The following is a 12,328-nucleotide window of genomic DNA, read 5'->3' as shown; positions in this document are numbered from 1 at the left end:
AAAATACGGTAAAATTCTGGCAACCAAAACTGCCGGTATTTTACCGTATTTTTAAAATGCAGTATTTTACAGTTTCTTTTAGAATACGGTAAAATTCTGGCAACCAAAACTGCCAGTATTTTACCGGCCAGAAAAACACGGCCAGACTGTATGATATATTGACATTTTATTGTAACCCCCCCCCCCCAAAAACCATGTGATATGGTAAATCACTGGTCACTGTTCTTACCAGAATTTTACCATAAAAATTATAGTACAACACACAAGGAAGTGTAACTTGTCAGCATTTCTATACAGAAAGTTATAAAGAAAATAAATTCAAATTAAACAAAAATACAGATTACGAGTAATCCACTTAAAGAACCAATTTCTATTTAAAAATTCAGTTAAAAATATTACCGATTCTATTTTCTGTCCAGTTTCCTCATGGTATTACTGAGATCTGGAAAAAAAAACAAAAACAAAAAAAACTGCATGCATCCATATAAGAGATAACCTATTGTAGAAGAAAAACCGGTGATAAAAGGATTCTTGTTCTGGGTTGAGAGTCACAAGTCACTGAGTTCAGACTTTGCTCAGGATGGTTGTAGTCTTCCCAGTCACAAGTTGCAATTGAGACTCACATGTTGTCAATCGGGTGTTTCCTCTCTGCTGGAAAACAAACAAAGCAAAAGTTAGAAAGATGCACTACATGAACATCATATAAATGCACCATTCGCTTAAATGTTTGTTTCACCTTTGTTGACTTGCATATGGAGACTGGTACTTCAACCAGGCGGTGTGATCATTTCTGACCGAAAATTCAGTAGTTCTTAAACCTTTGTTTGTTGTCGACAGGTGTGATCCTCTCTGCAATCTGACAAAATACACAAACAAAAATCATAAATACAAACAAAAAACATAAATAAAAACAAATATAACTGTTTTAGGCAATTTATGAAATTCTCACCATTCTCACCAATGACTCACCATTTATCTGAGTCTCATGAAGGCCAATAAGCTATCTTCAACCATTTATGTAAGTTACAATTCCTGCAAGCTAGCAGAAACAAAGCTGTAAATGTGTACACTTTTCATACAGGCAAACAAATAGATACACCTGAGACAATTTATGCTATGTTAGTTTTTCTCAGTCACTTTTGGTGCATTTCTCAAGTCATTGTTGGCATTTACAAAACAGTAAGCGCATTTCTCAAAACTAATTTGTAGAAACAGCAAAAAATAACATTTGTTTGCTTGAAAAATCCTTAATTCAGCTCTCAAAATTCTGTCAGTTAACATATTAGTGACTCAAAATAATAAGTTATAGTTTCTCTATGTACAGATAAGACTTACGATAAGAATTGATTAGTCATGGGAACAGACTACAAAATTCACATTTACGCTTTTGCTGTAATTTATTGGTGGACCATGCCATGGTGATTCAGAAAGAAAAAGACAGTAATGCAGAGAACAAAAAAAGTAGAAAAGGAACCACAGGACAATCTCCTCATGGAAAACTGTACAGTGCTGTAGAAATTACATAATTACATTACATTTTAATTTCCATCGTCATGCTGACAAAGGTTCCTCAGTGGGGTTAAGGAATGAACAGTAGGGTGGGAGAACCTCCATCAGCATCATGTTGTGGGTTGCAGCCATATCCTGATGTTGGACTGATGGAAACTGGCAGATGTCCTCAGCCTCAACTGATTCTTCTTCTGCTTCCCTCCCAACTATTTCCTTCTCAGCCTCACTCCTCTTCTTCTCTCTGGCTGTTCACTCTGTCCAGATACTTGCTCATCAGTTCTCAGAAATGTAACATTGTGTTGTGTTCTGGCTACATAGACCATATTGTTGCCAACTGATGGTTCACAAGATGCACCTTCAATCTGTTTCAGAAAACTGGTTGATCGTTGGATGAGCTAATGGTTCATACATTGACCTGTAAGAGAAACTCAGGACTCACTTGGGAGCAATTTACCAATTCAGGACAGATTTAGAAAATAACCAATTATTAATTAATTAAAATATGATTGACATTATGACAACTTTAAGACTTATGCATGTTAAGACTTACACAATGAACTTATGCTGTTTTGGAAGTTGAGAATTCAACACAGACACGTTTAACACATTTTGATCAATACGATAAAAGCAAATTACAACGGGAGAAAAGCAGAGAAGTGCACATAATCAGCTACATGATGTACAAAAGCAAAACTTGCAAAAGGAATGAGAAACTAATTTTTTGATGTGCAGAAGTGACAGTAATTTGAAGATTGAACGGGTAGCTTTAAGAATTTCAATTCTGTTCTGAGAAATGCACCCAAACTGAGAAAAACTGTAAAATATTAATATTTAAATTATCTTATCTTAAAATTATTCAACTGTCATGGACCCAGTGACTTTAGTGCAAGTATTTTGGGGGTGTGAGTCAAGACGTCAAAGGAAAATATTAAATATTAGCTCTGATGCCAAGCTTTATACTTCCAAGTATTACTAAAGTATTGAAACAAAAGCTAACGTGTTCTTCACAGTTTTTACTTCCATGCATGAACATTTCACACTCAAAGTAATTCAAATTAATTACTGAACCAAACTTGGAAAAAGTTGCTTCTGCCATTAACAATAACTTTAAGCCCATGCAGTCTAAAGTAGACCAGAAATATAATCTATGCAGTCGTTCCTACAGAAGCATTAATGGAAGTGTTGCATCTGGGAAAATTAAATGTTTCATATAGTAAAAATATCTAGCTGCAGTGCATGTACATAAACAGCACGGCTCAGAAATTACACATTTATTTATTAGTTGGTTAAAGTTATCTAACTTCAGTTAAAACCGTGAAAGGAGCTCACCTGTGATGCAGAAATGTGTTTCCTTCTCCTCCTGAATGCGCAAAAATAGCAGAAGCTTGATTTCAAAGACAGTAGCCGCATCCTGACAAGGACCAGGCCTACTGGCCCCTCAGCACCCTGAGCTAGCACCTGCTAGTTAGCAGYCTTAGCTAGCGCACTGTGACTTTACTGTGTTGAGTTCAGGACACCACAGTATCCTGAGCCACACTCAACTACAGGAACAGAGTTAAAAGAAACTTGCTGTTGATGCTGAAGGATCAAGCAGCTATACAAACTAGATCAGTGTTTCTCAACCTTTTTTGGCCCAGCACCCCCCTAGCCTTTATCCAGGTCCCTCATCGCCCCCCACCAAAGAATTTGCAGGCTACTTTGCATTGACAATTATTTTATCATTAATATAACTATCACTATTGTAGATGTTTTGATTTTTATGCTTGTTTCTGTATTTATCATCAAAAATAATTTCCCAGAGAACAAAAAAGTCATGGGAATAGATATTATTTTCACAGACGTCTACGAAAAATGCAATGAACATTCAAGTTAAAATTGGTAGGCCTAACAACAGCCAATCAGAGTGCAAAAATATTCTTTTTTTTGCCATTTTCTAGTTGTTAAATCTTGCACAAAATGACCAGATAAAAGATGTACAACATGCCAATTTAAACTTTGAACTATTTGTATGAGACAGAAACATGGATTATATCTTTATATAGACCTATCTATCGATTTATAGATTAGTTTTACTGGACAGAAATTACTGGACAGAAATTACAAAGAACAAATCTGGTTCTTAATCAAATCCTATGAGTCAAATTGAAAGTGTCATGGAGTCGTCAGCCTCATGACATTAACACTGACATGAAAAATAATATTGAAGAAATAAATATATMAAATCTAATTAAAAACATAAATAAGTTATCAGTTCTTTACTGTTATGGTCTGTAAGATATATTTATTCTCAGTACTAGATATGGTCTCAACAAACCCCCGGCACTTCAACAATATTATTTTACCTTTTATCTGGAAGTAGTGTCTGTTTATTCTTGCCATAAGTTCTCTGTATTAATTATTGCTCGAAAGGTCTTGCCATACCAGTTTATTCCTCTGTATTTACTTTAGTTTCTTAGTTTATTCTTGCATTTTGTTCTTCATTCTTTTCCATTTAGTTTCTTTTGATTAGTATTATCCTCTCTTGGTTTGTTGATATGTCCACTGTAGTTTCTTTCCTGTTGCTAGATTTATTTTATCGTTTATTGACCACCAGTAATTTTCACTCATCAGCTTCTGCGCCACCTAATCGTCATGTGTTTCACATCATGTGTTGATTTTTCACTGTTCAGCGTCGGATTCTCTGTTTTTATGCSATAATTCACATCTAGKTCGTCGCTCCGTTTTATGTCCCGCTTCTCCTGTTTCAGCGTTTTGCGCAATGTGCGCGGCGTTTTTTTTTAAGCCTCTAAGGTGCAGGGCGGTCGGGAAGCGTATCGATGGTGAAAAGGCAGACTGACATAAATCTTTAAAAACAACGGAAACGATTTCTGCATTCTGATTATTGAAATGTAAAAGTGCTGCGGTACCGTTGTTCTATCACCCCCGTTTCATACCGGACCACTTACAGCACCGTGTTAACGCTATAAAATGAACGCCCTCGATTGTGTTATCACCCATGGAGGGATTTCTTGATTTCTTTATTTAAATAAGTTTATTTTTCAGAGGGATACACAGTGAGGGTATCGTGATTTTAGCTACCAGTAGCAGGAGAACGGAGCTGCGCCAAGAAGCTAACAGAAGCTACAAACACTGAATAGAAGAAGAGCTGCCATCGATACCGTTTCAGCCAAGCATGTTTTAATGTTACACAATACAGTTTTACCAAGTTGCTCAAAGTCTAAACTGGCATTGTTGTACATTTAAGGTGTAACGTTTCCCTTCGACTAAACGCCACCCCAAAGGCATCCTAGCGCCCCCCTTTTGTAAAAATGTCCGCCAGCGCCCCCTGCCGTCCTCTGAACGCCCCCTGGGGGGCGGCACCGCCCACGTTGAGAGCCGCTAAGATAATTATTTGTTTACATCACAAATAACTGTCTCCATTTACTATAAACCCTGCTATTTATCACAATAACAAAATAAAAAATTCTCTAGAGTATTCTCTACTAATAGCGCAATATTTAAAACCAAGTGTGGGATTGATGAAACTTCAATGAAGGGTGACTTCACAACTTTTATGATTTTGGATAACACTAGAATTGTTCTTTATTGAAGTTTCACAAATCAGATAAAGGTTTCACAAATCCCACACTTGGTTTTAAATATTCTGATATGAGTTGAGAATAATTTAGGCCTGATTTGAAGAGTCTAGGTGTTGTAGTTTTTTAGCTAGAGTAAATTAAAGACGCTGATGGTAGTAAAAAATTAGGTGGAATTGGCCTTTAGCCATTTCCCAAATTGGAAGCAGCAATTGGAAACCAACTTCAGTTTTATCCAAGCAAGAGGGGCTAACATACAATTCTCTTAATGTATAAGAAATCTATGGTCGGCATAAAATTAATCTCAAATGCATCATTTAATCAAATATTCTCATAAATGATGGTGGCGTTGGCTGTAGGAGTTTGCTTTGCAATCGGTGGATCGCCAGATTGATGCCTGGTCTACTGCTGAGATTTCAGTTTAGTGTATTAAAGGCATTATTAAAAAAGAAACCAAAATATCACACCAGCATTCTGTTCTTTGTAAAAATTACTTTTGCAATCTTGTTTACGGTTTTACATTGTAGATATAAATATCAGCAACATTTTTAATTTTGGCTGATTAGTACTGTTAAGTTTAGGGTAATTAACTGCTGGCAATATTACAATATTTTTCTATGCACTTTACAATTACTTATATTTTTACAATATATTCTGTATTTTCTACATTCATGACTGTCAAAATTACTTAGGATATATGTTTATTGAGTTATGATAATTCCATGTATTTTCTACGGTAATATAATGCTTTGGAATATTACAGTGTTTCTGTTGGTATTTTACCATTTTTTTACAATAGATTTACAGATTTTTTTTTTGCAGTGTCGACTTACTGTAATTCCATGTATTTTCTACGGTAGCAAAATGTTTTGGATATTAGGGTCAGTAACTGTTGGTGTTTCACAATTTTCTACCATAAATTTACTGACTTTTTTTGCAGTTTTGACTTACGGTTGTTCCATGTAATTTCTACGGTAATGAAATGTTTTTGGATATGACGGTCAAAAACTGTTGGTCTTTTACCGTTTTTTACCGTTATTTTACTGACATTTTTTTTACAGTGCATGGATTCACTATGGTAAAACCAGTACACATTCTGAAACTGTCATTGTTTACATTTTCACAAATCTTGCTTGATTTTCTTCTTGAACACTTTCAGATGGAGCAGATCTTATGTTTGATAAAAACTCAGCAAGCAGACGACTTGTTCTGACTGAAAACAACAAAAAGGCAATAACTCATAATGATGTCAAGAAGCTGGAAATGCGAAATACAAGTGACGAAAGGTTCAAGAGGACCCAGGTATTTTGTGATGAAGGCCTGCAACGACTTTGTTACTGGGAAGTGGAATGGAAAGGCATGGTGGGAATTGCTGTGGCATATAAAGATCTGGGTCGAGGCCAGGGTAGTGATAGTGGTCTGGGAACCAATGACAAGTCCTGGAGTCTGCTCTGCTCCAAGGATGGATACAAAGCCATGCATAAAAACACAAAAAAAGAAATCAAAGTCCCAACTTGCAACAAAATAGGTGTGTTTCTTGACTGGCAGGGAGGAACTCTAAGTTACTACAGTATATCATCAGAAGAGCGGAGCTTGATCCATACATTCAAAGCAAAATTCACAGCAGAGCTTTTTCCAGCCTTCTGGTTTGAGAAAGGATCTGTGACTTTGTGTGACCTGTAGATTTATGAGAGCACAAGTTGGAAAGACTGTAAGCACTTAGAGCAGTGTGAAAAAGTGTTTGTCCCCTTTCTGTTTTCATGTTTTTTCTTTTTGCATATTTGTTACACTTCAGTGTTTCAGAACATTAGAACAATTTACATATTAGTCAAAAATAACATAATTAAACACAAAATGGAGTTTTTAAATAGATGTGTTTATTATAAAGGGAGAAAAAATTCCAAACCTACATGTGCTATGTGGAAAAGTGTTTGTCCCCTAAAGTTAATAACTTATTGAGCCACCCAAAGCAGCAACAATTAAACATTTACAATAAATCAACCCCTTCAGACCTGAATTTTTTTCTAGAGGACCAAAACATTTTTACTCAGCTGATTTTTATTCCTCTTAAGCTTAGAAATAAAGGGAAGAGGAGACATTTTTTCTGTCTCATGTTTTAATGTTTTTTTGATGTCCATTGTAATGGACATCTCGACTAAATGAGCGTAAAATGTCTTGAAAACTTCTATACTTTAACCACAGAGTTTCATGTAATATCTAATTCGAGATGATCTCAACCTTTTAAACTTGGATGTCTGCTTTTTTGTTTATCAGTGTGCATGTCTGAATAGAGAATATATAATACAAAGGGTAGTTTTGACTTCAGTAATGTGTCATTGAGCTTTCAAATGCATTGGCGTGTTATTATTTGTAGTAATGTAAATATATTACAGTTACCAAACCGTTGACAAAGCATCAGTCTCCTGGATATTTTCATGTAATCTCTCATTTTTGATGAACACCCTTGAAGCTGTTTCAGTGGCACAAAGCACAGCTGGATTTAACATATATTAGAGTGAAGTGCATTTTTCCTTTTTATTATGACCTCTTGCATCTGCTGGTCACTGAATTTTTCCCCAGATTTTTGTGTGGTATAGACTGATAGTTTTATCTTGCAGGACAACACCACCCATTGATTCACTGTGTAGCTTGAACTCCTCTGGATGAGACACTTTGGAGAACTAGGACTGCTTTACTTCTAAATTTATCATCTAATTCCTATTCTCATATGACTTATTTCCTACATACAAGCACTCAAGAGCAAATATCTCTCGATGTTCAGTCAGTTCCAGAAAATCTGGGAGTTTATACTCCATCACTGAATAAATAAAATAACATAAAATCATTTTTTTTAAATCACAAACTGGCTATGAAATGCTCATACATGCTTCTTTATTTGCACAGGTCTTTTGGTCTACTTCACTTTGGTTTTCTACACTTTGTCATGAAGGTCCTGTTTAAGTGATGTCTTGATTGGGCGTGGCATTAAACAGCCACAGGTATGACAAGAGACAGTGAACTCAGGTGTGATGGACCACAGTTAGGTGGGGGTGGCAATCACTTTCACCAGGGTCATCTAGATTTAGATTTTTGTGCATTTTGTGTTTACTTGTGTTATTTTTGACTAATATGTAAATTGTTTTTATGTTCTGAAATACTGAAGTGTAACAAAGTATGCTAAAACAATAATTAATCAGGAAAGGGGCAAGGGTGGATGGAAAGAGTCCCAGAAGTTGGTGGACAGAAGAAATGACTGTTGTTCTACTTAAAATAATGACTATTTTTTATATTGTATACAGTGTTTAGGTTGCTCAGGTTCACAGTACCTGACCACATGGTCTGAATTTTTTTTAATGTACACATTGATGGACATGCAGCTTGCCACAGAACTACAATATATGTAAAGTAGCTTGAACACATAATATAATTATTGTGTACTCCTAATTAATACGATTGTTACTGTTAATTACAATTACTGTCATTTATACCAGCTTCCGATTGTGCTACTCTAATCTTGAGCAAGGAGAATAAAAACATACACTTCTTTATAATATGCTTTGAAATTTATCAAAGAAATGTTTGTCATGTGGGGTGTGGTTGATGGTGAGGAGATGACGCTGAGACCCAGGTAAGATGATGAAAAATGAAGAATTTAATGATAATAATGCTCGGAGCAGTCCAGGAAACAGGCAGCACGGCAGACAGACAAGGGCACAGCTAATTGCCGGTAGCACCGAATAAAAAGACTGACAACTGGAGCAGACGCCGACACAGGACTTAATCAGTACTACTGAGACGACGGACAGACTGACGCAGGACTAGACGTACGTTTGACAACAGACAGCAATAGACAATGATCCGATGAGGAACACAGACAACAGGTGAGACTAAATACACTGGGAAGGTAATCACAGGAACGAGACACAGCTGGGATTAATCAACGGGAAGGATAGGGCAGAGACTCACAGGGAAACGGGAGTAAACACAGAAAATCTCAAAATAAACACACAGAAACACGGATCATGACAGTGTTTTATGTTTGTGGTTAATGGGAGGGAAGAACTATAATAAAATTAGATTTCAAAGCATTTACTTTTAGATTGCATATTTTGTGAAATATTTTTTCTTTTTTGATATTATTGTTTAGACAGGCTTCTGTGCTTTTACTGTAAACCAGTAACATTAAGACAACTGACTGCTGTTTTTATTACTAATGAACTTGCAATGTACATTTTCAATTTTAACAAATACAAATATTTAAACTATTTGATGAAATCCAGAATATTTTTAATTGTACATTTTTATTCTGTGTTGAAAACAAATCTGCTGATTGATAAAACTGACATTTAACTCCCCCCCCCCCCAATGAAAACATGTATTAAAAAAATATATTTTCCAAGACTTTTGTTAATACATTTTATTTAACTTCTCCAGAATTCAATAAATTAATTTTTACTCTCTTTTTTTTTTAGATGAAGTAATTTAAAATCTTTGAAAATATAAACATGTGCTATGTATAGTTAATAAATAACTATTTTCTATGAAGCCCTGTGTGTTTGTGTTGTGTGTGTATTTTGGAACAATATCATCCAAGCAGTGTTTTACAGAAAAGCACTTGGGTTTATTGGGAATCTTGTGCAAAATGAGACAGTGTGACGAGCAAAACAGTGTCAGCCGAGTTCTGAAAACTTGCTCTTTTACGTTAGTCCAGTGCTTCTCATTTCTTGTCCTCATGTAACAACTAAAACCTACCCCACTCCTTTCCTGCCACTCATCACACTTGAAGACAGCAGAGAGCAAGAGGCAGGGTGTGAGCATCGTGTACAAGAGCATGTACATCACCACAACCTAAACTGTAATAAAAAGTGTCTGAACTGGTTACTTATTTACATATTGTAAGTGAATCACTTCATAAGGAAATCCTTGTAGTGATTTACTTATGAAATGATTAACAAATTTGTGGGGATTTATTGTCCCAGTATTTTCTAATAGTATCATTTTATTGACACTTATCATGAAACATGGTCTCTCTTTCCATTTACTGTCTTTGTTCTGAGAGGAAAACAACCTGCTGAATATTATCAATCAATGAATCAATCAAGTTTATTTGTAAAGTAGATTTCAACAAGGCAGTTCAAAGTGCTTTACATCATAAAAACAGTCATAAGACACAGGCAACAATTGAAAGATAACATTTTGTCTTGTGGCAGCATTTAACATCAGAACATTTATCTAAGTTTCATTTATAATGTTTCAAAAGCAGCTCTGCTTGGATCTGCTAAATCCATTTCAGACGATGAAGGTTATAGGGAGGAGTGAACAACTATGTAAAGATGGAGGGAGAAAATGTGAACAGAATCAGTTTTTAGATATTAAAAGCTGTCAGGATCTGAGTTGGTCACATCTCACAATAAGAGGGTTTGAGCTTTTGATGTAAATTTAAAGATACAGCCTGATGTGTTGGTGTTTTTTACATTGTTTTAGATTTTTTTAAAGTAAGAATACCTAAAAGTAAAATACTTTAAAATAATGTGTTTACTTAACTGTTTATTTCTTTTTTTCATAGCCTATTTATATTTTACCTACTATGAGAGACTTTCAATTCCAATAATTTTATTTCATTATAGATGGTCCATTCTTACTGGAACATAAGCAAATTAAAGTTAAATGTATTATTTTGTCTCCAGAAACTGTAGCCTCTAGAACACTGGTTCTTAAACTGGGTTCGATCGAACTCCAGGGTTTCGATGAATCGGTCTCAGGGGTTCGGCGGAGCCTCTGCCGCAGAGGTAAAGACACACTTGTGTAAAGTCGTAATGACGCCCCGCTTTGCCATCACTTGCTGCAGAGGATCACGTTACATTGCTGAACCAATCAGTGCTGTGGAGGAGCACTGATTGAAGGAGCTCCACTCTCAGCATGGATTTGAACTTTTGTCTTTAATTACTTCAGCAAAACTCACAGTTTTTACCAGATTCTATAGACTAAATCTGCTCCTTAGTCGCATCTTTTTGGGGTTGCTACTGCCTCTAGTGGCGTGGGGGTGGTTACACAGCTAATATAATTACATTACTAAATCACAATACCGCAAAGTATTTTTTGTGTCGGGAGGGGGGTTCGGTGGATGCGCATATGCAACTGGGGGGTTCGGTACCTCAAAAAGGTTAAGAACCACTGTCTAGATGTTTCTGGAAGACATGGGAAACAAAGACCCACCATGTACACGTTTTAACAAGATATTACACTGTAAGTCCTTAATGAAATAGAATACAGTTTATTAACCATCCTATATTTGACACAGAAAAAGAACATTGAGACAATACAAAGTAGAAAATAATATACAGCTACAACACAAGGTTAGTGCAGAATAGTACAGTTTGATGTGAATTTTATGTGAACTAAAAGGCAATGAATACTTAGGAGGAGAATATAGAAGACATGACCTGTAAGAAGTTTGTTACTGCAGTTTTGAGCTTAACTGGTTTACAGGCTTACAATCATCATTGACTCTTCCTACTGCAAGATTTATGACGAGAAATGTTCCTGGATTTAGATATCAAGGCCAAAGTTCTTACTTGTACAGCTCTGATGCTGTTAAATATTAACTTTTCTCATTTGCAGACATTTTGTGACTGTTGGAACTGACTTTGAACATAAAACTCAAGACCTCATACGGTTCAGATGTTTTTCTTTTTCATGGAAATTGCTATTTGTTAGGCATCTATAACTCTGTTTTTGCAATAAGAAAGAGAAACATATTGAAGCAAGATGTCAAATTTGAAGTAAGATAAAATAGAAACCTGCTGAAAAGTGAGGTGATCTAAAACAAAATGTCTCAGGAAGAGGATACGATCATGTCAGGTGGCAGGTAAGTGAAGCATTTGTGCTTTCAGTCTTATCTTTTCTGAAAAATGTCCTCAGGAGAAAAAAAGTCAAGATAAACTGATCATTTGGATTTCCCAAATTTAACTTGAAATGAAGAACGAATGTAAAATGTAAAACATAGATTTATAGAATGACATGCTTTATTGTAAGGTGTGTTAAGGAAGAATTTTTATATTACTGGTAAATTTAGCAAAACTCTGGCTCTGATACTTCCTTTTGATCCCGGGTTTTCTCGCGTGGCCACGYGCGGGRACAAAAACACAACAATGCGTGTTGACGTCACAGAATTACAGGATTTAATCCAATCAGAAGTAAATATAAGATAGTACAGGAAACTGAAGAAACACAGATACAAACAT

The 12,328-nt window shown here is 35.6% G+C and overlaps 1 protein-coding gene across 1 annotated transcript in view; it reads left to right on the top strand.

Moving 5' to 3' along the window:
* Positions 1-6,867, top strand: part of LOC103468039 (protein NLRC3-like) — a 15,907-nt gene extending 9,040 nt beyond the window's left edge. The window contains exon 6 of the mRNA XM_017305628.1: positions 6,244-6,867. Coding sequence (XP_017161117.1) covers positions 6,244-6,767 — 524 coding nt within the window. The 3' untranslated portion in view covers positions 6,768-6,867. The remainder of the gene's footprint in view (positions 1-6,243) is intronic.
* The last annotated feature ends 5,461 nt before the right edge of the window (positions 6,868-12,328 follow it).

This window comes from Poecilia reticulata, linkage group LG7 (genome assembly GCF_000633615.1).
Source record: "Poecilia reticulata strain Guanapo linkage group LG7, Guppy_female_1.0+MT, whole genome shotgun sequence".
Taxonomy (NCBI): domain Eukaryota; kingdom Metazoa; phylum Chordata; class Actinopteri; order Cyprinodontiformes; family Poeciliidae; genus Poecilia; species Poecilia reticulata.
Note: the sequence above shows the minus strand (reverse complement) of the source record. Positions and strands in the feature narration are given on the sequence as shown.